The 27597-nt window shown below is 41.1% G+C and overlaps 2 protein-coding genes across 2 annotated transcripts in view; one reads left to right on the top strand and one right to left on the bottom strand.

Moving 5' to 3' along the window:
* LOC138349530 (uncharacterized) overlaps positions 1-8010 on the top strand; it is a 34851-nt gene extending 26841 nt beyond the window's left edge. Inside the window, exons 3-4 of the mRNA XM_045735852.2 lie at positions 6411-6498; positions 6823-8010. Of these exons, the coding sequence (XP_045591808.2) occupies positions 6411-6498; positions 6823-7965 (1231 nt within the window). The 3' untranslated portion in view covers positions 7966-8010. The remainder of the gene's footprint in view (positions 1-6410; positions 6499-6822) is intronic.
* LOC123753850 (uncharacterized) overlaps positions 1-27597 on the bottom strand; it is a 490864-nt gene that overhangs the window by 115315 nt on the left and 347952 nt on the right. The window lies entirely within an intron of this gene.

The raw sequence follows: 27597 nt of genomic DNA, 5'->3' as shown, positions 1-27597 counted from the left end.
ACATGACTTGTTGCATGGTATGATTTGTTGCATGTATGATTTGTTGCATGACATGATTTGTTGCATGGCATGACTTGTTGCATGACATGATTTGTTGCATGTATGATTTGTTGCATGACATGATTTGTTGCATGACATGACTTGTTGCATGACATGACTTGTTGCATGGTATGATTTGTTGCATGTATGATTTGTTGCATGACATGATTTGTTGCATGGCATGACTTGTTGCATGACATGATTTGTTGCATGTATGATTTGTTGCATGACATGACTTGTTGCATGACATGACTTGTTGCATGGTATGATTTGTTGCATGTATGATTTGTTGCATGTATGATTTGTTGCATGTATGATTTGTTGCATGACATGATTTGTTGCATGACATGACTTGTTGCATGGCATGATTTGTTGCATGTCATGATTTGTTGCATGACATGATTTGTTGCATGAAATGATTTGTTGCATGACATGACTTGTTGCATGGCATGATTTGTTGCATGTCATGATTTGTTGCATGACATGATTTGTTGCATGACATGATTTGTTGCATGACATGACTTGTTGCATGGTATGATTTGTTGCATGACATGACTTGTTGCATGGTATGATTTGTTGCATGGTATGATTTGTTGCATGGTATGATTTGTTGCATGACATGATTTGTTGCATGGTATGATTTGTTGCATGACATGATTTGTTGCATGGCATGATTTGTTGCATGGTATGATTTGTTGCATGGCATGATTTGTTGCATGGTATGATTTGTTGCATGGCATGATTTGTTGCATGACATGATTTGTTGCATGGCATGATTTGTTGCATGACATGATTTGTTGCATGACATGATTTGTTGCATGACATGATTTGTTGCATGACATGATTTGTTGCATGGCATGATTTGTTGCATGGCATGATTTGTTGCATGGCATGATTTGTTGCATGACATGATTTGTTGCATGGCATGATTTGTTGCATGACATGATTTGTTGCATGACATGATTTGTTGCATGACATGATTTGTTGCATGGCATGATTTGTTGCATGGTATGATTTGTTGCATGGTATGATTTGTTGCATGACATGATTTGTTGCATGGTATGATTTGTTGCATGGTATGATTTGTTGCATGACATGATTTGTTGCATGGCATGATTTGTTGCATGACATGATTTGTTGCATGACATGATTTGTTGCATGGTATGATTTGTTGCATGGTATGATTTGTTGCATGGTATGATTTGTTGCATGGTATGATTTGTTGCATGGTATGATTTGTTGCATGGTATGATTTGTTGCATGGTATGATTTGTTGCATGGTATGATTTGTTGCATGACATGATTTGTTGCATGGCATGATTTGTTGCATGACATGATTTGTTGCATGGCATGATTTGTTGCATGACATGATTTGTTGCATGACATGATTTGTTGCATGGTATGATTTGTTGCATGGTATGATTTGTTGCATGGTATGATTTGTTGCATGGTATGATTTGTTGCATTGTATGATTTGTTGCATGGTATGATTTGTTGCATGGTATGATTTGTTGCATGGTATGATTTGTTGCATGACATGATTTGTTGCATGACATGACTTGTTGCATGGCATGATTTGTTGCATTGTATGATTTGTTGCATGGTATGATTTGTTGCATGGTATGATTTGTTGCATGGTATGATTTGTTGCATGACATGATTTGTTGCATGACATGACTTGTTGCATGGTATGATTTGTTGCATTGTATGATTTGTTGCATGGTATGATTTGTTGCATGGTATGATTTGTTGCATGGTATGATTTGTTGCATGACATGATTTGTTGCATGACATGACTTGTTGCATGGCATGATTTGTTGCATGGTATGATTTGTTGCATGGTATGATTTGTTGCATGACATGATTTGTTGCATGGTATGATTTGTTGCATGGTATGATTTGTTGCATGGTATGATTTGTTGCATGGTATGATTTGTTGCATGGTATGATTTGTTGCATGACATGATTTGTTGCATGGTATGATTTGTTGCATGGTATGATTTGTTGCATGGTATGATTTGTTGCATGGCATGATTTGTTGCATGGTATGATTTGTTGCATGACATGATTTGTTGCATGGTATGATTTGTTGCATGGTATGATTTGTTGCATGGTATGATTTGTTGCATGGCATGATTTGTTGCATGGCATGATTTGTTGCATGACATGATTTGTTGCATGGTATGATTTGTTGCATGGCATGATTTGTTGCATGACATGATTTGTTGCATGGTATGATTTGTTGCATGGTATGATTTGTTGCATGGCATGATTTGTTGCATGGTATGATTTGTTGCATGGTATGATTTGTTGCATGGTATGATTTGTTGCATGACATGATTTGTTGCATGGTATGATTTGTTGCATGACATGATTTGTTGCTTGACATGATTTGTTGCATGGTATGATTTGTTGCATGACATGATTTGTTGCATGACATGATTATTTCGCATGACACGATTATTTTGACCACTGATTTGTTGCATGACATGATTTTTTTGCATAACATGATTTGTTGCATAAGATGAATGTTTTGTTGATTTGTTGCATGACATGACTGAACCATATATTTATTGCATAATATGATTGTTTTAAACAATGATTTGTTGCATGATATGATTGTATTGCACCATTGATTTACTGAATACATAATTGATTTTCTGAATTAATTATTGACTTGTTGCATTAAATGACTGTTTTGTACCATTGATTTGTCGTATTACTTGAATGTTTTATACAACTGGTTTTGTTCCATTGCATGACTTTTTGCATCATTCATTTCTTACATTACAGTTTTTTTTTTGTTCAATTAATTCGCAAATTTCCGTTATTGCTTTGTAACCTTGTTTTACATAATTAAAACCGAGTGTGTTGGGACCACTGTGAGACACTGAGTGTGTTGGGACCACTGTGAGACACTGAGGGTGTTGGGACCACTGTGAGACACTGAGGGTGTTGGGACCACTGTAAGACACTGAGGGTGTTGGGACCACTGTGAGACACTGAGGGTGTTGGGACCACTGTAAGACACTGAGGGTGTTGGGACCACTGTGAGACACTGAGGGTGTTGGGACCACTGTAAGACACTGAGGGTGTTGGGACCACTGTAAGACACTGAGGGTGTTGGGACCACTGTGAGACACTGAGGGTGTTGGGACCACTGTAAGACACTGAGGGTGTTGGGACCACTGTAAGACACTGAGGGTGTTGGGACCACTGTAAGACACTGAGGGTGTTGGGACCACTGTGAGACACTGAGGGTGTTGGGACCACTGTAAGAAAGTGAGGGTGTTGGGACCACTGTGAGACACTGAGTGTGTTGGGACCACTGTAAGACACTGAAGGTGTTGGGACCACTGTGAGACACTGAGGGTGTTGGGACCACTGTGAGACACTGAGGGTGTTGGGACCACTGTAAGACACTGAAGGTGTTGGGACCACTGTAAGACACTGAAGGTGTTGGGACCACTGTGAGACACTGAGGGTGTTGGGACCACTGTAAGAAAGTGAGGGTGTTGGGACCACTGTAAGACACTGAGGGTGTTGGGACCACTGTGAGACACTGAGGGTGTTGGGACCACTGTGAGACACTGAGGGTGTTGGGACCACTGTGAGACACTGAGGGTGTTGGGACCACTGTGAGACACTGAGTGTGTTGGGACCACTGTGAGACACTGAGGGTGTTGGGACCACTGTAAGACACTGAGGGTGTTGGGACCACTGTGAGACACTGAGGGTGTTGAGACCACTGTGAGACACTGAGGGTGTTGGGACCACTGTAAGACACTGAGGGTGTTGGGACCACTGTAAGACACTGAGGGTGTTGGGACCACTGTGAGACACTGAGGGTGTTGGGACCACTGTGAGACACTGAGGGTGTTGGGACCACTGTAAGACACTGAGGGTGTTGGGACCACTGTGAGACACTGAGGGTGTTGGGACCACTGTGAGACACTGAGGGTGTTGGGACCACTGTGAGACACTGAGGGTGTTGGGACCACTGTAAGACACTGAGGGTGTTGGGACCACTGTGAGACACTGAGGGTGTTGGGACCACTGTAAGACACTGAGGGTGTTGGGACCACTGTAAGACACTGAGGGTGTTGGGACCACTGTGAGACACTGAGGGTGTTGGGACCACTGTGAGACACTGAGGGTGTTGGGACCACTGTGAGACACTGATGGTGTTGGGACCACTGTAAGACACTGAGGGTGTTGGGACCACTGTGAGACACTGAGGGTGTTGGGACCACTGTAAGACACTGAGGGTGTTGGGATCACTGTAAGACACTGAGGGTGTTGGGACCACTGTGAGACAGTGAGGGTGTTGGGACCACTGTGAGACACTGAGGGTGTTGGGACCACTGTAAGACACTGAGGGTGTTGGGACCACTGTAAGACAGTGAGGGTGTTGGGACCACTGTAAGACAGTGAGGGTGTTGGGACCACTGTGAGACAGTGAGGGTGTTGGGACCACTGTGAGACACTGAGGGTGTTGGGACCACTGTAAGACACTGAGGGTGTTGGGACCACTGTAAGACAGTGAGGGTGTTGGGACCACTGTAAGACAGTGAGGGTGTTGGGACCACTGTAAGACACTGAGGGTGTTGGGACCACTGTAAGACAGTGAGGGTGTTGGGACCACTGTGAGACACTGAGGGTGTTGGGACCACTGTGAGACACTGAGGGTGTTGGGACCACTGTGAGACACTGAGGGTGTTTGGACCACTGTAAGACACTGAGGGTGTTGGGACCACTGTAAGAAAGTGAGGGTGTTGGGACCACTGTAAGAAAGTGAGGGTGTTGGGCCACTGTAAGACACTGAGGGTGTTGGGACCACTGTGAGACACTGAGGGTGTTGGGACCACTGTAAGAAAGTGAGGGTGTTGGGACCACTGTAAGAAAGTGAGGGTGTTGGGACCACTGTAAGACACTGAGGGTGTTGGGACCACTGTAAGACACTGAGGGTGTTGGGACCACTGTGAGACACTGAGGGTGTTTGGACTACTGTGAGACACTGAGGGTGTTGGGACCACTGTGAGACACTGATGGTGTTGGGACCACTGTAAGACACTGAGGGTGTTGGGACCACTGTGAGACACTGAGGGTGTTGGGACCACTGTAAGACACTGAGGGTGTTGGGATCACTGTAAGACACTGAGGGTGTTGGGACCACTGTGAGACAGTGAGGGTGTTGGGACCACTGTGAGACACTGAGGGTGTTGGGACCACTGTAAGACACTGAGGGTGTTGGGACCACTGTAAGACAGTGAGGGTGTTGGGACCACTGTAAGACAGTGAGGGTGTTGGGACCACTGTGAGACAGTGAGGGTGTTGGGACCACTGTGAGACACTGAGGGTGTTGGGACCACTGTAAGACACTGAGGGTGTTGGGACCACTGTAAGACAGTGAGGGTGTTGGGACCACTGTAAGACAGTGAGGGTGTTGGGACCACTGTAAGACACTGAGGGTGTTGGGACCACTGTAAGACAGTGAGGGTGTTGGGACCACTGTGAGACACTGAGGGTGTTGGGACCACTGTGAGACACTGAGGGTGTTGGGACCACTGTGAGACACTGAGGGTGTTGGGACCACTGTAAGACACTGAGGGTGTTGGGACCACTGTAAGAAAGTGAGGGTGTTGGGACCACTGTAAGAAAGTGAGGGTGTTGGGCCACTGTAAGACACTGAGGGTGTTGGGACCACTGTGAGATACTGAGGGTGTTGGGACCACTGTAAGAAAGTGAGGGTGTTGGGACCACTGTAAGAAAGTGAGGGTGTTGGGACCACTGTAAGACACTGAGGGTGTTGGGACCACTGTGAGACACTGAGGGTGTTGGGACCACTGTAAGACACTGAGGGTGTTGGGGCCACTGTAAGACACTGAGGGTGTTGGGACCACTGTGAGACACTGAGGGTGTTGGGACCACTGTGAGACACTGAGGGTGTTGGGACCACTGTAAGACACTGAGGGTGTTGGGACCACTGTAAGACAGTGAGGGTGTTGGGACCACTGTAAGACACTGAAGGTGTTGGACCACTGTAAGAAAGTGAGGGTGTTGGGACCACTGTAAGAAAGTGATGGTGTTGGGACCACTGTAAGAAAGTGAGGGTGTTGGGACCACTGTAAGAAAGTGAGGGTGTTGGGACCACTGTAAGAAAGTGAGGGTGTTGGGACCACTGTGAGACAGTGAGGGTGTTGGGACCACTGTGAGACAGTGAGGGTGTCTTAATACAAAATGTGTGAGCTGTGTACACCTTGGTGCTCGGATCAAGTCCTTCTTTGTGTTGAGGAAGGAAGGAGTGTTGAGGAAGACAGTTGCATTTGTACAGTGGTGTTGAAGGGTTGAGTGTTGGCGTGCTGTTGCAGGAAGGTCGGGTTGCTGCGGGTGAGTCTGCGGCTGCGGGAGGGTCAACTGTGGCTGCGTCAGATGGAACACTGCATCATTGACTTTAAGGTACCTCCTGCTATAGTTGCACCTCTGCTGCTCTCTGCTAGCATTGTAAATACTGTTTCCTGTTGTAACTATTTTGTAGTTTTGTTAGTTAACCTACTTTATTTCTAACTTGTGCATCAAGTATGTGAGAAACATATAAGTTTTCATATTGTAATTTAATTATTTATACTGTGTTCAAGTGAAGTAAATATGAATCCAAACAGCTATTGACACTACAACCGTAGACAATAAATGTGTAGTATAAGACATCCTGAGGTAGTGTAATAATTATTATTGTCACTAGAGCTTAAACTGGTTAGACTGAGTGTGGACGCTTCTCAATAGACTGTTGAGGGAGCTGGACTGGAAGAAGTGGAGGAGGAGCTCACTCGTGGCCGCTACAACACTGCCGACGGCCCCTTGTGGCGTGTGAGGCTCCTCGCCCTGCCTGCGACACAACCTTCCACCAATCAAGATCCGGCTCTCTGCCATAGGTACGCCCTCCTGTTTGGTGTCCATCATGAATTAGCCGATGGCTTCACCAACATTAAAATCTGCAACATGTTGCATTCCATCCTGGACGACGTTGTTGCTGGTCGGCCAGTTGATGACGAGGTCCAGTTCGGTCGACACCTCGACAATGAACTCTCACAAAAACTTTACCAAGAAGAGGAGAGAAAGTTACTGGAGGATCCAGAACTAAGGGAGAAGGTCACAAGATCGCTGGCGGAGGGTGCTGACTGTCGGCCTCTGCTACTGGACGCCTTTCCTGCTTCAGGAACTACTGATGTAAAAACCTCCTTTGTTAATACTCACTTTGACAAAGATATATCCCAACTTTTCCGTCAAAAGTGTAAGTCAGAGAGAGTGAGCCTACACTGTGGTCTGGTGGGTGTCATCAATGCCACCTTCATAGCCCTTGTTAAAGGCCGCTGTCAGTTGCCTCCTGAACTGATGTTCCGGGCCGGCCATGATGTAAACATACGCAGATATTACCAAGGTGACACCTCTGACATTCTTGGCGTTCATATTCCCTTATTTGGCTTCAGGATTGCCTTCAAAACCTCTCAAGACCTCATGTCAAATTTCTGGCCTACGGTGAGGGAATTTCACAAGCAATTTCAGTCCCAACTGAATGATCGTTACCCACTGAAAAATGTGGCACTAATGTTAATGAACAAGTCTATATCTGAAAATATTGATGAATATTTCCAATCAGCGGAGACACCGGACAGATATTGCACTATATCCAATATGGGTGATGTGACCAGCATGTTCACAGGTGTTGGAGAGTGTGTGAAGGTGACCAAGCTGACGAGGAAGGCGTCTATACGAGCCATGAACAGCTTCATGACCTTATATGTGCACTCCCTCCACGGCCGCCTTGATGTTACCATCGCCTTCTCCACTCGCTTCTTGGATCATAACTTTGCCCAAGCTTTCATGGACACGATGAACACAACTATTTCAACACTGTGTCACGCCTGATCATGTGTTGTGCATGACCATGTATCCCAACCATGTCACGCCTGATCATGTGTCCCCCAACAGTCTAGGGGTTCAGTGTCAATTTTATAGGTGCCGGAGGTCTGGTGGGCCTGACAAAAGCCTGTAATTTCCTATCCTGTTTCTATACATGTCACACGATTAAGTATTTCGTGTTTATACTCACTAATTATCATAAAATATAATTACCAAAAAAATAAAGAAAAAAACATGTCATGTATTTATCAATTTAAGAAGTTAAAACAGTGCTCACAAAATATATATGGCTCAGGATTCCACTGAACTAGAGGAGGTCCATGTAGTTTAACAAACATAAGTGCTGATACATGATTTATGAGAGTTCTTGAGCTTGTTGTTATTATCAGGTTCATGTGAGTGAATTTCCTCTCACACTCAGCAGTACTAATAGGAATAACTTGTAAACAGCTCAGTAATGGGTGTAAATCGTGGAGGATGCGGCGTCCAGGATCCTCCACATCTAAAGGCATTTAGTGAAGAGCGCTATGTCATGGGTTCGTATCCTGGCCGGGGAGGATTTACTGGGCGCAATTCCTTAACTGTAGCCTCTGTTTAACGCAACAGTAAAATGTGTACTTGGATGAAAAAACGATTCTTCGCGGCAGGGGATTGTATTCCAGGGACTTGCCCGAAACGCTACGCGTACTAGTGGCTCTACAAGAATGTAACAACTCTTGTATATATCTCAAAAAAAAAAAAAAAAAAAAAAGAGTAAGAAGAAAAATTGAACCTCTTACAGAGAGATAATATTTCACCATCTATGTAATTAGGTGGTATTTCCTTAGGCCAGAAGTCTTTTTCAAGGACACACATTTCACTTAGCAGTGATATATACATACTTCGAGTTTCAGAAGTTTGAGAGCCTTTCATGGTTGTTGTGAACATGCGGTGCTGTAAATTGTTCACAAGACTAGTAACAAACTATTGATAATTACTGGAGACTTGCTGCTTGAAGAAATCCACAAGGGCCGTGACGAGGATTCGAACCTGCGTCTGGGAGCATCCCAGACACTGCCTTAATCAACTGAGCTACGACAGGGTTAAAAGGGTTGAAACCGAAGTTCTACTGAACTTACTGGATCCCGTAGCCTCTCCGAGGCACAAACCAGGAATTTACACAACTCACCCCCCCCCCCCTGCACCCGAGCTATGTCAATAGGCCGTTCTCCCTCTTCGCCCTTACACCATCACACACAGAGATCACACTAACGTGATGCATCAAATGAACAAATCCACAAGGGCTGTGTGTAATGATGTAAGGGCGAAGAGGGAGAACGGCCTATTGACATAGCTCGGGTGCAGGGGGGGGGGGGAGTTGTGTAAAATCCTGGTTTGTACCTCGGAGAGGCTACGGGATCCAGTAAGTTCAGTAAAACTTCGGTTTCAACCCTTTTAACCCTGTCGTAGCTCAGTCGATTAAGGCAGTGTCTGGGATGCTCCCGGACGCAGGATCGAATCCTCGTCACGGCCCTTGTGGATTTGTTCATTTGATGCATCACGTTAGTGTGATCTGTCTGTGTAATAGACTTGTTATGGTAATTCCTCCGAACTTCCTCTTTTCAATTGACTTTTGAGCTTCTGAAGTTCTAGTGCCAGGTTTCTTTTTTAGTCCATGCAGTGACCTAATGCTCCGTTGAATCAGTTTGTTTACACACAGTCGAAGTACAGTAGTGCGTTTCTGTGGACACTCTGACAGTAAACCAAGTTCATGCAACCTGTCATATATTAAAGTTAAATCCAATAGAAACTGTTCTTAAGTTAGCTTTTTCAATAAACCTTCATAGGCTTTTCTATCACTTCAAAGTCTTGTTTCATCTTTCGCTGCTTTTTCAAAATGAAAACAAATTGCTCCATAATTTTTCCACACTACTGAAAATGTTCGACACGTCCTGGCCACCCACCTGGTGCTCAGAACACAACCTCTGCCCACCCACCTGGCGCTCAGAACACAACCTCTGGCCACCCACCTGGTGCTCAGAACACAACCTCTGGCCACCCACCTGGTGCTCAGAACACAGCCTCTGGCCACCCACCTGGTGCTCAGAACACAACCTCTGCCCACCCACCTGGTGCTCAGAACACAACCTCTGGCCACCCACCTGGTGCTCAGAACACTGCCTCTGGCCACCCACCTGGTGCTCAGAACACGGCCTCTGGCCACCCACCTGGTGCTCAGAACACGGCCTCTGGCCACCCACCTGGTGCTCAGAACACGGCCTCTGCCCACCTACCTGGTGCTCAGAACACAACCTCTGCCCACCCACCTGGTGCTCAGAACACGGCCTGTGGGAACCGACCTGTGAGATTTATATTTATTTAATTTATATGAATTTATATTTACGTTAATTTATATACTTCGATAGCAATTTGTATAATGATAAGTGGACTGTATTTCTGCAATAATCTCTTAATCTCACAAATCGATCCTCTACACATTAGGGGGGGGGTTATTAAATTAATATATATATGCAGCCAATCAAACTACAGTAACTACATACATTGAAGAGGTTCCTTATCTTATAGTACAGCAGGTTAGTCCACCAGGTATAACTAGAGTGTAGACACCAAATTATCCTCTTTGAGGTAGCTTCTATCACCCAGTAACTGGTGCACATAATCTTGCATCCTCGTCTTGACCTGTCAAAAGTGCGCTAGCTGTGAAGCCAGAATCCTATATATGACAAGCTATATCAGAGAAAACACTATACAGTACATGGAACATTAAAGACCTGGCTTAATTACCTTTAGTATGAGGCGATTTCGCGTTCTAACCGGCTAACCCTATATCCTGACATTAATGGCCATAAATGAATGATAAACGGGTTTCGGATAGACACTTAACTTGTATTTGTAGACAGCGTGTTGACAATGGTACACCTTTGGGTTCCATAACACTACGTCCAAGTAAATTTAACAGGAGCCGAATTTGCTCCCGTGTGAGCCTCTGGTCTCAATAACAATGACTGTTTAACACTCCATCCTATTGACGTTACTGGCCGACATTGTCCAGAATGATAGGAGCCGAATTTGCTCCACACGTCTCGGAGGTGACACAACAATGCCTGCCCTCCTTCCTCCCTCTCACGCCTGGCCTACTTTGTCCAGATTTCAGAAAGTGATAGAAGGGTCACATTTACTCTACTTTAATATTGATAATTAAGTTAATTTATATAAGATGTTTTTATGATGGTAAAGTCCAAAGACTAATGTATTTAAGAATAATTCCCAGCAGAATAGCTGGTGAATTATAATAGCATGTGGTGATGATATCCCGTTTTCTATAGACGGTAATTCCACTACAAGTTACGTTTTCTATGGGTAACTTGTTGGTAATACAGTTATTATCTGTATGATTATTAAATGGTGTCGGATTTTCCGACATAATTCCCCAGGGGCTGCTCACGGGTCGAAGTCCTAATTAGAACAGACGAACACCGATACTCCTCCATCGAATTATTACATTAATTTGATGTTAGTAGTTAGTAATCACACATTTGTGTGTCTGTTCGTACAGGACGGATGTCCCGTACTAGAGTTGCAGGGGTTAGAAGTCTAATGCGATTTCATTTCCCTGTTAACTCTTGAAAGGCTAATATTCAAGCCTTATTACATATTATTTAACCCAGAAGACTGGATGTGATCAAGTACTACAGTCAAGTATGATTCAGGGACTGCAGTGAGATCAGTGACATCAGATATAACTTGAAGTTTGTTCAGGTAACTGGTCACTGATATATAAACACTGAGGCCCATGGAATACATCTTGATTAAATAATAAATGTATCAAATCAGTCATCAGATTTATTAGGGTTTAATTTAGTTAATTGATTCAGAAGATTGAATAGCTCATCATTAAAGTAAAGTATGGTTCTGAGACTGCAGTGGGTTCAGTGACATTGGTCGCAGTGACTTGTAGCTGTTTTAGGCTACTGTTCACTGATTTGCCACTGAGGCCTCATGAACTCATCTCCAGCTTTAAATGATGATACTAACATCAACCTCTGTTGGTATAGTCAGCTGTAATCTCCTTAGTATAATGCTACTGGAGAAATATAATCAGCTGACAAATTTAGATTTCTATTGGTATTGTTTATCTGCAGGCATAGGTCTCCTCAGGCTTGATACTGGGCCTGAGAGTAATTTACCTCCTGCAGAGTTTAACATGGTTATGCCCTGATATTTAGTAGGGCTACTGATGAATTGATGGTAGTAGTCTGTCCCCACAAGGACAGCCATTTGGCATTTGATTTGCTCAAATTTACCTGCAGCTGCTTGATAATAGCTTTCCAGGTCAGCATAATCAACTTGAGATTGTTGTGACAAATCTTCACATTTCTTGATCTGTCTTGTTAAGTGGCCTTTAAGACCTGCAAGGGTTCTTTTCATTCTCCCTGCATTATCCATACTGGCTAGTTGGTGAAGCCTTGTGGGGCTTGTACTTGGGCTGCTCATAATACTGAACAAACACTAATGGTAGCCTAGGGTAAATTCTGAACTCACTAGGCAATAATCCTACCTCTACTAGAGGTTAGCACTTAAAATTAATACACATTATATATATACAATCATACACACTAATGATTTGAGTGATAAACCAGTGTCACTGGAAGTACCTTTAGGTTAGCTCCTCTATATCACCCTAGGATGGAAGAGACACTAATTAATCACTCAAAGGTGTAATGATCATAAGTAAATTATTATATATACAACTCAACTCGAGTTGTTAAAAATTACACCCAAAATAGGGTCTGGACCATTCATTAATGGTGTTAGGTTGTTCAATATAGTACAACTGACTATTGTAATAATGGGACTAGGATGAACAATAATAGCTCAACTAGTCATATCCTACCCTGTTGTGGGTTGGCAATTAGTAAATATTATACTGTGATCACTAGTGCAATTTATATTAAATAATTCTCTATTTGGAGAAATAATATACACAATTATTGATAATAGCCTCTTAATTGCCTCTATGAAACTTCTAATATTATCTAGAAGTATTAAATGTTATTAGTGACCTCGCGAAATAAAGTCCACAAAATTCGTAGATAATCTCTCGCGAAATGTAACACCACGAAATCCGTGAACAATATCGCGAAGACACAGTCACTAATTAGGCTGGCTTCTATATTAGCGCTGTCATTTCACGAAATAACACGCCACCAAATATCTGTGGGTGTGCATGAAACCGCTGACGAAGCTGAACTGGGCTGAGGGAGGCTCCTGAGCTCCCTCGAGGCTACGCTGCCGTCTTGACTGCTGGCTTTGTTTAAATAACACTGCACTAGTATATTTAATGAATCCACTGGTTAACTGGTTCATCCGGTACTAAGATGACCAAATGTGGGTTCATAGGACCAAATATTCCGGTTCCGAAGGTCCAAATAATCCGTCATCCGGTTCGAAGATGACCAAATAATGTGGGAACCGACCTGTGAGATTTATATTTATTTAATTTATATGAATTTATATTTACGTTAATTTATATACTTCGATAGCAATTTGTATAATGATAAGTGGACTGTATTTCTGCAATAATCTCTTAATCTCACAAATCGATCCTCTACACATTAGGGGGGGGGTTATTAAATTAATATATATATGCAGCCAATCAAACTACAGTAACTACATACATTGAAGAGGTTCCTTATCTTATAGTACAGCAGGTTAGTCCACCAGGTATAACTAGAGTGTAGACACCAAATTATCCTCTTTGAGGTAGCTTCTATCACCCAGTAACTGGTGCACATAATCTTGCATCCTCGTCTTGACCTGTCAAAAGTGCGCTAGCTGTGAAGCCAGAATCCTATATATGACAAGCTATATCAGAGAAAACACTATACAGTACATGGAACATTAAAGACCTGGCTTAATTACCTTTAGTATGAGGCGATTTCGCGTTCTAACCGGCTAACCCTATATCCTGACATTAATGGCCATAAATGAATGATAAACGGGTTTCGGATAGACACTTAACTTGTATTTGTAGACAGCGTGTTGACAATGGTACACCTTTGGGTTCCATAACACTACGTCCAAGTAAATTTAACAGGAGCCGAATTTGCTCCCGTGTGAGCCTCTGGTCTCAATAACAATGACTGTTTAACACTCCATCCTATTGACGTTACTGGCCGACATTGTCCAGAATGATAGGAGCCGAATTTGCTCCACACGTCTCGGAGGTGACACAACAATGCCTGCCCTCCTTCCTCCCTCTCACGCCTGGCCTACTTTGTCCAGATTTCAGAAAGTGATAGAAGGGTCACATTTACTCTACTTTAATATTGATAATTAAGTTAATTTATATAAGATGTTTTTATGATGGTAAAGTCCAAAGACTAATGTATTTAAGAATAATTCCCAGCAGAATAGCTGGTGAATTATAATAGTATGTGGTGATGATATCCCGTTTTCTATAGACGGTAATTCCACTACAAGTTACGTTTTCTATGGGTAACTTGTTGGTAATACAGTTATTATCTGTATGATTATTAAATGGTGTCGGATTTTCCGACACGGCCTCTGGCCACCCACCTGGTGCTCAGAACACGGCCTCTGGCCACCCACCTGGTGCTCAGAACACGGCCTCTGGCCACCCACCTGGTGCTCAGAACACGGCCTCTGGCCACCCACCTGGTGCTCAGAACACGGCCTCTGGCCACCCACCTGGTGCTCAGAACACGGCCTCTGCCCACCCACCTGGTGCTCAGAACACGGCCTCTGGCCACCCACCTGGTGCTCAGAACACAACCTCTGGTCACCCACCTGGTGCTCAGAACACAACCTCTGGCCACCCACCTGGTGCTCAGAACACGGCCTCTGGCCACCCACCTGGTGCTCAGAACACGGCCTCTGGCCACCCACCTGGTGCTCAGAACACAACCTCTGGTCACCCACCTGGTGCTCAGAACACAACCTCTGGCCACCCACCTGGTGCTCAGAACACTGCCTCTGGCCACCCACCTGGTGCTCAGAACACGGCCTCTGGCCACCCACCTGGTGCTCAGAACACGGCCTCTGGCCACCCACCTGGTGCTCAGAACACGGACTCTGCCCACCCACCTGGTGCTCAGAACACGGCCTCTGGCCACCCACCTGGTGCTCAGAACACGGCCTCTGGCCACCCACCTGGTGCTCAGAACACAACCTCTGGTCATCCACCTGGTGCTCAGAACACAACCTCTGGCCACCCACCTGGTGCTCAGAACACAACCTCTGGCCACCCACCTGGTGCTCAGAACACGGCCTCTGGCCACCCACCTGGTGCTCAGAACACAACCTCTGGCCACCCACCTGGTGCTCAGAACACAACCTCTGGCCACCCACCTGGTGCTCAGAACACAACCTCTGGCCACCCACCTGGTGCTCAGAACACAGCCTCTGGCTACCCACCTGGTGCTCAGAACACGGCCTCTGGCCACCCACCTGGTGCTCAGAACACGGCCTCTGGCCACCCACCTGGTGCTCAGAACACGGCCTCTGGCCACCCACCTGGTGCTCAGAACACAACCTCTGGCCACCCACCTGGTGCTCAGAACACAACCTCTGGCCACCCACCTGGTGCTCAGAACACAACCTCTGGCCACCCACCTGGTGCTCAGAACACAGCCTCTGGCCACCCACCTGGTGCTCAGAACACAGCCTCTGGCCACCCACCTGGTGCTCAGAACACAGCCTCTGGCCACCCACCTGGTCCTCAGAACACAACCTCTGGCCACCCACCTGGTGCTCAGAACACAGCCTCTGGCCACCCACCTGAGTACAATTTGTCCATAAATGCTTGAAAATGATTAATTCCACGAACTTCTCTCACTGAATCACCTACTGCAAGTTCTAATCAGTGATTAAGACAGTGCCAGATTATTATGTCAGGGTTATTATGTTCCTTCAGAATTATTGTAACGTCAAATTTGACACCAAGCATGACACTTGCCCCATCACTGGCAAATGCTACAAGCTTCTGTTTCAAAAATAAGTCATCAACCCCATGATAACTGTGACAGCTCAATAGTTGCTCCTTTCTGATCAGCTAGTTCAATTAGATCTAAGAACATGACATGGGGATTACTTTCCTTATCACTTTCACATTTCAAGTAAACTATCAAGATTGTTTTAATGCTCGTTGATTCATCAATGAGAACAGAAATTTTGCTATTTATCTGCTTGATATGCTGGCAAATTTTCTTTTTCATATTAATGGGTATGTGATTAATTTTTCCAAAAATTCAAGATTCAAATGTTTATTCAGGTAAAGTACATACATACAAGGTGTGATACAAATATTGTTGAGTTTATAGATAGAGCTAGTACATACAATGCTTAAAGCCACTATTACGCAAAGCGTTTCGAGCAGGAAAAACACTATAGACTAAAACTTAATACTAATTGAGATTAAAGTATAAATTGTGTTGAGAAAATAAAAAAATAAAAAAAAGGGTGAACATGGCAGAAAAACAGCAAAAAATACATTTTGGTCGACAAACAACATTGTTTAAAAATAGCAGACATGGGTTGACATTATAGGGGTAAGGTAGGTTACAGGGAGTCAATTAGGTAGTGCTTAGTTTTTATCTTAAAATATCAGAATATCGTTTTACAAAAATATCGTTTTTATCACATTATCTCTGTGGCACTAGTGCGGGAATGCAATCCCATTCTAATGTCAACACCATTTTGCTTTTGTAGTTCCTGTAAGCCCAAGTGATCAGAGTATATATAGTCTGTCATGCTGAGCTAAATAATATGCAGAACGCAAAATTGAACAAGTTGTCTTTAGATGCGAAGGATTCAAGGCATCACACAATTTACCAAGACCATCTTCACTAGCTACATTTTCAACTCGTAAAGCAGCAGTGTGAGCTTTCCATAGTTTATGATCAACATTTTTTATTTTGAGAGACTTCAAGCATGTACTTGGATCTGCTCCATTATAGTATACTTGGTACATCTGCCACTCATTTGATAGTCTTAAACCCTTAGAAGTGAAAAGTGTTACATTGTTTATGTTTGCACAAACTTTACTCCCAAGTTTATCATCCCTGAAGTCTAACCATGGATAAGTTTCCTGTTTTTTCTTTCACATTTCTTCAGTCCAAACACCTGAACAGGGGTACAAGTTAGACTTCATAGCACCATTAATTTCTGATTTGCACATGGATCCAGTTTGAAAATTCGAACTAGAAGCAGTCGAAACATAACTTTTGCCACTATCACTGTTGTAGTAAATGTGTATCTATCGTATCTGGGTGGAGCTATTATTGTACCGGATGGATGCTCGTTTGAGTGTTATTGTTTTGGTGACCGGCAGATCAGCTGTGTCGTGCATGTATAAAGGTCGGTGGAATATGGACTCTCCTAATTTCTGTTGTCCTAGCTTTAGTCATATGCAGTTTGCTAAATTGTTACATTGAATAGACAGTGCTTAAACAGTATATATGTATTATATATGTATTTCAAAAACTGTGGGCATTCTTTCTAAGATCAGATATTATGTACCACGCCCTGCTCTGGTGACTCTCTATTACTCCCTTATCTATCCTTATCTCAACTATGGTATTTGTGCTTGGGGTTCTACTACCCAAAATCACTTACGTCCTCTAATTACCCAACACAAAGCCGCTATTAGAACAATATCCAACTCTGGCCCCAGACATCACTCGGTACCCCTACTCAAATCTCTTAATATGTTAGATATTAAGTCACTGCACATTCTCTCATGTGTATTATACATATATAAAACGCTAAACTATAATGCCAATCCTGATCTTAAAAGCTTCATAGAAGGTTGTAACAGAACCCATGAGCACCACACCAGAAATAAATACAGTTTTGATATTCCTAGAGTACGTCTTAATCAAACTAGAAATGCTCTGCAAATCAAGGGGCCCAGAATGTGGAATGACCTTCCCAACCATGTTAAAGACTGTACCTCTCTCAACCAGTTTAAGATAAAAACTAAACACTACCTAATAAATTCCCTGTAATCTACCTCACTCCTCTATTGTCAACCCATGTCTGTTATTTTCTTTTTATTTTCTTTTTTTTTCTTTTTTTTTAATCAACACTGTTTGTCAACCTATTGTATTTGTGCTGCTTTTTCAGTCATGTTCCCCCTTTTTTTTTATCTTTATTTGTATTTGTTCTCAACATCTTTTATTCTTTATGCTCAATTAGTATTAAGTTCTTGATATTAATGTTTTTCTTGCCCGAAACGCATTGCGTAATAGTGGCTTTAGGCATTGTATGTACTAGCTCTATCTATATATCAATCCATTAATGTAACATCACTTGTATGTATATACCTTACCTGAATAAACATCTGAATCTGAATCTGAATCTGAATCTGAATCTGAATCTGTATATATTATATGGCTTGGTATTATGGCAGGATGCCATAATACCAAGTACCAACCAACATTCATGCCCGAAACGCTTTGCGTAATAGTGGCTTTAGGCATTGTATGTACTAGCTCTACCTATAAGTCAAACAATCCTTGTAAATATTTATTGTATGTATGTACCTTACCTAAATAAAATTGTATTGTATTGTATTGTAGGATATAACTGTACTGTATTTATTTAATCAATAAATCTAATCAATTTAATCTTGGAGCCTTCTTATGATTACATACTTCAATTCAATTTCTTTCTTTATTATGCACCCCATACCCATCCCGTGGGCGGTGGTGTAAAGGATTACAGAGGCACATAATCGGTTCAGGAACTGAACCCTCTAGTTCGTTTAGCTAAGCAAATAACAATGTTTGACGCTAGTTACAAAATTATCAATGTTGTATACACATGTACACACCCTCATACTTACATGTACACACATATATATATATATATATATATATATATATATATATATATATATATATATATATATATATATATATATATATATATATATATGTCGTACCTAGTAGCCAGAACGCACTTCTCAGCCTACTATGCATGGCCCGTTTTGCCTAATAAGCCAAGTTTTCATGAATTAATTGTTTTTCGACTACCTAACCTAACCTAACTTTTTCGGCTACCTATCCTAACCTAACCTATAAAGATAGGTTAGGTTAGGTTAGGTAGGGTTGGTTAGGTTCGGTCATATATCTACGTTAATTTTTACTCCAGTAAAAAAAAATTGACCTCATACATAATGAAATGGGTAGCTTTAACATTTCATAAGAAAAAAAATTAGAGAAAATATATTAATTCAGGAAAACTTGGCTTATTAGGCAAATCGAGCCTTGCATAGTAGGCTGAGAAGTGAGTTCTGGCTACTAGGTACGACATATATGTATATATATATATATATATATATATATATATATATATATATATATATATATATATATATATATATATATATATATGTCGTACCTAGTAGCCAGAACTCACTTTTTGGCCTACTATTCAAGGCCCGATTTGCTTAATAAGCCAAGTTTTCCTGAATTAATATATTTTTTCTAATTTTTTTCTTATGAAATGATAAAGCTACCCATTTCATTATGTATGAGTTCAATTTTTTTTTATTGGAGTTAAAATTAATGTAGATATATAACCGAACCTAACCAACCCTACCTAACCTAACCTAACCTATCTTTATAGGTTAGGTTTGGTTAGGTAGCCGAAAAAGTTAGGTTAGGTTAGGTAGGTTAGGTAGTCGAAAAACAATTAATTCATGAAAACTTGGCTTATTAGGCAAATCGGGCCTTGCATAGTAGGCTGAGAAGTGCGTTCTGGCTACTAGGTACGACATATATATATATATATATATATATATATATATATATATATATATATATATATATATATATATATATATATATATGTCGTACCTAGTAGCCAGAACGCACTTCTCAGCCTACTATGCAAGGCCCGATTTGCCTAATAAGCCAAGTTTTCATGAATTAATTATTTTTCGACTACCTAACCTACCTAACCTAACCTAACCTAACTTTTTCGGCTACCTAACCTAACCTAACCTATAAAGATAGGTTAGGTTAGGTTAGGAAGGGTTGGTTAGGTTCGGTTATATATCTACATTAATTTTAACTCCAATAAAAAAAAATTGAACTCATACATAATGAAATGGGTAGCTTTATCATTTCATAAGAAAAAAATTAGAAAAAATATATTAATTCAGGAAAACTTGGCTTATTAAGCAAATCGGGCCTTGAATAGTAGGCCAAAAAGTGAGTTCTGGCTACTAGGTACGACATATATATATATATATATATATGTCGTACCTAGTAGCCAGAACTCCCTTCTCAGCCTACTATTCAAGGCCCGATTTGCCTAATAAGCCAAGTTTTCCTGAATTAATATATTTACTATAATTTTTTTCTTATGAAATGATAAAGCAACCCTTTTCTCTATGTATGAGGTCAATTTTTTTTTATTGGAGTTAAAATTAACGTAGATATATGACCGAACCTAACCAACCCTACCTAACCTAACCTAACCTATATTTATAGGTAAGGTTAGGTTAGGTAGCCAAAAAAAGCTAGGTTAGGTTAGGTTAGGTAGGTTAGGTAGACGAAAAAACATTAATTCATGAAAACTTGGCTTATTAGGCAAATCGGGCCTTGAATAGTAGGCTGAGAAGGGCGTTCTGGCTATTAGGTACGACATATATATATATATATATATATATATATATATATATATATATATATATATATATATATATATATATATATATATATATATATGTCGTACCTAGTAGCCAGAACTCACTTCTCAGCCTACTATGCAAGGCTCGATTTGCCTAATAAGCCAAGTTTTCCTGAATTAATATATTTTCTCTAATTTTTTTTCTTATGAAATGTTAAAGCTACCCATTTCATTATGTATGAGGTCAATTTTTTTTTACTGGAGTAAAAATTAACGTAGATATATGACCGAACCTAACCAACCCTACCTAACCTAACCTAACCTATCTTTATAGGTTAGGTTCGGTTAGGTAGCAGAAAAAGTTAGGTTAGGTTAGGTTAGGTAGTCGAAAAAACAATAATTCATGAAAACTTGGCTTATTAGGCAAATCGGGCCTTGCATAGTAGGCTGAGAAGTGCGTTCTGGCTACTAGGTACGACATATATATATATATATATATATATATATATATATATGTCGTACCTAGTAGCCAGAACGTACTTCTCGGCCAACTATGCAAGGCCCGATTTGCCTAATAAGCCAAGTTTTCCTGAATTAATATATTTTCTCTAAATTTTTTCTTATGAAATGATAAAGCTATCCATTTCATTATGTATGAGGTCAATTTTTTTTTATTGGAGTAAAAATTAAGGTAGATATGTGACCGAACCTAACTAACCCTACCTAACCTAACCTAACCTATCTTTATAGGTTAGGTTAGGTTAGGAAGCCGAAAAAGTTAGGTTAGGTTAGGTTAGGTAGGTTAGGTAGTCGAAAAACAATTAATTCATGAAAACTTGGCTTATTAGGCAAATCGGGCCTTGCATTGTAGGCTGAGAAGGGCGTTCTGGCTACTAGGTACGACATATATATATATATATATATATATATATATATATATATATATATATATATATATATATATATATATATATATATATATATATATATATATATATATATATATATATTATTAAATATGACCGAAAAAGTAAGATTAATAATTCTAACACGAATTTTCTCGATATTTCGTACGTTTCTTTTCACTGTTGGTGGTAATTCAAAGATCAATTCTCCAAAATTCATTTTTATTTCTAGTCTGACGCGACACTTGAGCGCGTTTCGTAAAACTTATTACATTTTCAAAGACTTTAGTTTACACATACACAACTGAAAAGAACTTACACATCTTCGATTTGTTTATATCTACATTTGAGTGAGGTGGATGGGGTGAGGTGGTATTAATAGGGTATTAAATTCCTAAACACAAGACAGAACACGAAACAATGGGTATTGAATGGAAGTGATTGTAGAAAGCCTATTGGTCCATATTTCTTGATGCTTCTATATTGGAGCGGAGTCTTGAGATGGGTAGAATATAGTTGTGCATTAATTGGCTGTTGATTGCTGGTGTTGACTTCTTGATGTGTAGTGCCTCGCAGACGTCAAGCCGCCTGCTATCGCTGTATCTATCGATGATTTCTGTGTTGTTTACTAGGATTTCTCTGGCGATGGTTTGGTTGTGGGAAGAGATTATATGTTCCTTAATGGAGCCCTGTTGCTTATGCATCGTTAAACGCCTAGAAAGAGATGTTGTTGTCTTGCCTATATACTGGGTTTTTTGGAGCTTACTGTAAGCTTACTGTTAGCTAACTATTCTAGAGCACTCCCAGAGTTCCTAAGGCAACCTCTCTCGTTCAACACCTTGTAACCTAGGTATTCGACTACCTAGGTGCGGCGACTACAAGGCGCCGTAACTGGATCAGCTACCCGAAACTCTAGAGAGAACTCTAGAACACATTTCACTGCCACACATGTATAAGAGAAAACGAAAGGAAAGAAATGAAGAGTGTTGTAATTAGTGAGGGTTTGGGGTGAGAGGTAGAGAGGTGGGAGGCGCGAGGAGGGTCATTAGTTGAAAGTGAGAGTTCGGAGAAGGGTGGAGGGAGAGGTGTAGATAGATAGAAGTAGAAGAGTAGAGAGTAGAACGCTCGAACGCTCATCCGCTCCTGACGACCCTGCTGCCCCTCCAACTTTATCAGCTGCTCCTTGAGCCCACAACATCCCAAACATGATGTAACAACCCCAGAAGGCAGCTAAGTACCCAGTGACCTAAATGTGACCGAAATATTCGACAAAACCTAACCTACTAGCTCATCTCGACCTCATTAGTGTTGCTCCCTGGAGGAAGCTAACCTGACGTTTGCTGCTGCCATATCAACGAGTCTACCCCATCTGCTGCGTACATCTCTGCTGCTACCATGCCAAACAATTCTAAGCTCGGCAAGGCCGTAAAGAATGATAGCACACCTATCAGGATGAACCCAACCAGCCAAGCTAGCAACAGGGCTCCCCCTTAGGGGCTACCGGGGGGAGTACCGACCCTCCCTGCGTCAACAATAACAAACCTTCCCAGCTGATTGAAGCGTCGTCACTTACTCGAGCCTTACAACAGTTATACAATACAACAATACAATTTTATTTAGGTAAGGTACATACATACAATAAATATTTACAAGGATTGTTTGACTTATAGGTAGAGCTAGTACATACAATGCCTAAAGCCACTATTACGCAAAGCGTTTCGGGCATGATAAACTTAAATGACAAGCTTAATACTAATTGAGCATAATGAGTAGAATGAAAACAAGAAATGAAAACATAGATGAAAAAGCAGCACAAATACAATTATGTCGACAAACAGCGCTCTTTAAAGAAAAAAAACAGACATTGGTTGACAATAGAAGGGTAAGGTAGGTTACAGGGAATTTATTAGGTATAGCTTCGCTTTTAACTTAAACTGGTTGAGAGAGGTACAGTCTTTAACATGGTTGGGAAGGTCATTCCACATTCTGGGGCCCTTGATTTGTAGAGCATTTCTAGTTTGATTAAGTCGTACTCTAGGAATATCAAAACTGTATTTATTTCTGGTGTGATGCTCATGGGTTCTGATACAACCTTCTATGAAGCTTTTGAGATCAGGATTGGCATTATAGTTTAGCGTTTTATATATGTATAATACACATGAGAGAATGTGCAGTGACTTAATGTCTAACATATTCAGAGATTTAAGTAGGGGTACCGAGTGATGTCTGGGGCCAGAATTGGATATTGTCCTAATAGCAGCTTTGTGTTGAGTAATTAGAGGACGTAAGTGATTTTGGGTAGTAGAGCCCCAAGCACAAATACCATAGTTGAGATATGGATAGATAAGGGAGTAATAGAGAGTCACCAGGGCAGGGCGTGGTACATAATATCTGATCTTAGAAAGAATGCCCACAGTTTTTGAAACTTTTTTTGATATGTTTAGAATGTGTCCCTGGAAATTAAGCTTGTGGTCAATGAGAATGCCAAGGAATTTGCCATCTAATTTGTTACAAATTTGGGTATTGTTTATTTTGAGATTTATTTGATTAGAGGATTTATTGCCAAACAGAATATAGAAGGTTTTGTCAATGTTAAGGGTGAGTTTGTTGGCAGTTAGCCACAGATGGACTTTATTTAGCTCAGTATTTACTGTGGCATTTAGAGCAAGGGGATCAGGACTGGAGTAAATGAAGGTTGTGTCGTCAGCAAATAGAATTGGTTTGAGGTGTTGGGAGGCATTTGGAAGGTCATTAATGTAGATGAGAAAGAGGAGAGGGCCAAGTATGCTGCCCTGGGGAACACCAATGTTGATGGGTAGGGTGGGAGAAATTGTATTATTCACAGAAACATATTGGAGCCTGTCAGTAAGGTAGGATTTGAGGTATTGTAGGGAGTGTCCTCTGACTCCATAATGATGTAATTTAAGAAGAAGGTTTTGGTGGTTGACAGTGTCAAAAGCTTTACGCAGGTCCACAAACAACCCAACAGGGAACTCATTTTTATCAAGAGCTGTATGAATCGAGTTAAGCATACTAATAAGTGCATCGTTAGTGCTTTTTTTGGGTCTGAAGCCATATTGGCAAGGGCTAAGTATATTGAGTTTGGCTAGATATGAGTAAAGCTGCTTATAGATTAGTTTTTCAAAAATTTTTGACAAGTTTGGCAGGATAGATATAGGTCTGTAGTTGTTAACATCTGTGAGATTACCACATTTGTGGACAGGCGTTACTCTCGCTTTTTTTAGAATATCTGGGAAGGTTTGGAGTTCAAGTGACTTGTTGAAGAGCAAAGCAATAGCAGGGGCTAAAGATCTGGAGGCTTTTTTGTAAATTAAAGTTGGTATCTCCTCAAGGGCACTAGACTTGGTTTTAAGGGAAAGGATTATCTCATTGACGTCAGTGGAATTAATAGGCTTTAGGTACAGAGACTGTGGATAGTTACCTGAAAGATAGTCATTAATGTCTGTACTGGAAGATGGAATATCATTTGCAAGGGATGGACCAATGGAAGAGAAGAACCTATTGAACTCAGTAGCAGAATCAGAGGCTGAAAGCTGACCATCGTTATTAGACAGGAGAGTCAGTTTGTTATTTAAAGACTTCTTTGATCCCAATATTTGAGAAATTGTTCTCCAAGTTTGTTTAATGTTGCTCTTTATTTGGGTAAATTTATCTTCGTAGTATTTAGTTTTGGCTCGTCTAATTATCTTAGACAGCAATAATGAGTAATTCTTTGAGAATTCTTTGGAGACAATTCCTAACCTATACTTCTTCTCAAGGTCATGTTTTTTATTAATAGATTTAAGTATTCCCTTTGTAAGCCAGGGATTGTTAAGCCTTTTGGTTGTGACTTGTTTTGTAAGCATAGGACAGTGGGTATTATAAAGGCTAAGAGTTTTTTGAAGAAAAGATTGTACTGCAAGGTTGATGTCCACTATGTTACCTAACTCGGACTCCCAGTTGACATTATCAGCAGCAGTTATAAAATTGTCTATAGCAGTTTCATTGTGTAGTCTAAAACGTATCACTCTTGACTCAAGAGGTGGTTTGCTAATGTTAGTTAAGAGAAATGTGGGGTAATGATCTGTAGTGCTATCGGTGATTATACCTGAAGTAAGCGGAGAGGTTATGTTTGTCCAGATGTGATCGAGCGTCGTGGCAGTGCTATCAGTGATTCTAGTAGGTCTAGTGATTAAGGGTATGAGGAAGCAGGAATTCATACAGTTGAGGAAGCTAACAGCAGTGGGGTGTTCAGGCTCGCAGAGGTCAATATTAAAGTCCCCTGCGATAATTAGGTGGTTTTTGTTCAGTCTGTTATCAAGTATTAGATTTCTAAGGTTTGAGTTGAATTCGGACACATCAGTGTTAGGAATTCTATAAACTGCACCCACAGTCAGGACAGACTCGGCACCCTTGACTCTGAAGCTGGCGAAGATATACTCCCCATAGCAGTCTCTGGTTCTAATTTCTTTTAAGCATGTTAGTTCTTGGTGGTAGTAAAGAGCAGTACCACCACCTCTCTGAATTTGACGACAGTTGTGAATTGCTGAGTAGTTAGGCATGTTAAAGAGCTGAGTAGTATCCTCTTTCAACCATGTTTCAGTAAGTATAATAAAAGAGAATTTGTTGTCAATAGCTTCAATCAAGGCACTAACATCGTCGAAGTGTTTACCTAGGGATCTAACGTTCAAATTGATTACAGAGATATTGTGATTATGAGTTAATACATTGTTTACATCATGTGCTGCAAAATATATGCAATTTAAATCATTAAAGTGATAATTGTCATAGATAGTGGATAAGAGGTTAAGTTCAGTGTCTATACTTGTCTGCATAAAAAAAGCTGATTGCAGGAAAAACAAGGGAAGAAAGGCAAATAACAAGGTAGAAATAAGCTATAAAATAGGGAAAAAGATGTACACAATACAGAACAAAGCAAACTCAAAAGGGGCTTACAGGGGTACAATGGAGTAAGGGAGTATGGCTAGGCTAGGCAACCTAGGTAATAAATGAGATTAACGAAAAAACATATAAACATGGACTATACAAAACACAAGATATAGAAATACAAAACAAAAATATAAACAAGACTAAGCAATACAAAAACAAATTGAGCAAAAATGAAAAATGAGGTAGATTGCTTACAAGTACTCTCAGGTACACTGTAAGTAACAATTTGCAATTTGAGATACAGGCAAAGCCAGGGGTACAATGGAGTAAGGGAGCATGGCGAGGCTAGGCAACCTAGGTAATAAATGGAATCAAAGAAAAGTTGAATAATAAGCATAGGCAAATTTAAGCTAATGATTATTAACTATAAATAGTTCAGTTATGACTGTATAATTAATAAGACCTGAAGAACTATATGTAACCATAACCATATGTAACCATATGGAGCAACTTAAACGAGCTGCCTCCCCATGTTCTGACTTTAAGCGTCCCGCTGATAATCCATGGCTCAGATTATTGACTCAAATACATGATGACCAAAAGTCTATAATCCGAGAGCAGTCGGACCTGATAATGAAGCTTCAGAGTGATGCTTTGGCCATGCACAAGATTAACCAGGATCTGTCTGCCAGAGTCGGCCACCTCGAACAGGAATTAAGCTCTCTTCAGATCTCGGTTACTAACTTTAAACCAGCAGAAACCTCTAAGAAGCAAGAAGAGATGCTACAAAAGTTAGAGAACCATTTTAACTCCCTACAACAGCAACACACTGCAACCCAAGACGAATCAGACCAACTTAAGCTCCTTGATTCTGTCATCATCTCATCACAGGATTTTCCCCATGAAACTGACAGAGAAGACTGTACTGCCATCGTGATCCAGGAATTGCGTACTAAGTTGAATTATTCAATCGAAGCAAGAGACATTAAGTCAGCTTATAGAGTGGGTACCAAATCATCTGGTACAAACAACAGAAAGATAAGGGTGAAGTTAGATAGCTGCTCCCGCAAGTCAGACCTTATCACTACTGCAGTCGCTATGAAATCCAATGTTTATGTGAACGAATGTCTTACCAGATTCAGACAAAATCTCTTATTTAAACTACGTGGAATTTGCAATAGAT

Source organism: Procambarus clarkii, chromosome 1, assembly GCF_040958095.1.
Source record: "Procambarus clarkii isolate CNS0578487 chromosome 1, FALCON_Pclarkii_2.0, whole genome shotgun sequence".
In the NCBI taxonomy this organism is placed as follows: Eukaryota; Metazoa; Arthropoda; class Malacostraca; order Decapoda; family Cambaridae; genus Procambarus; species Procambarus clarkii.
Note: the sequence above shows the minus strand (reverse complement) of the source record. Positions and strands in the feature narration are given on the sequence as shown.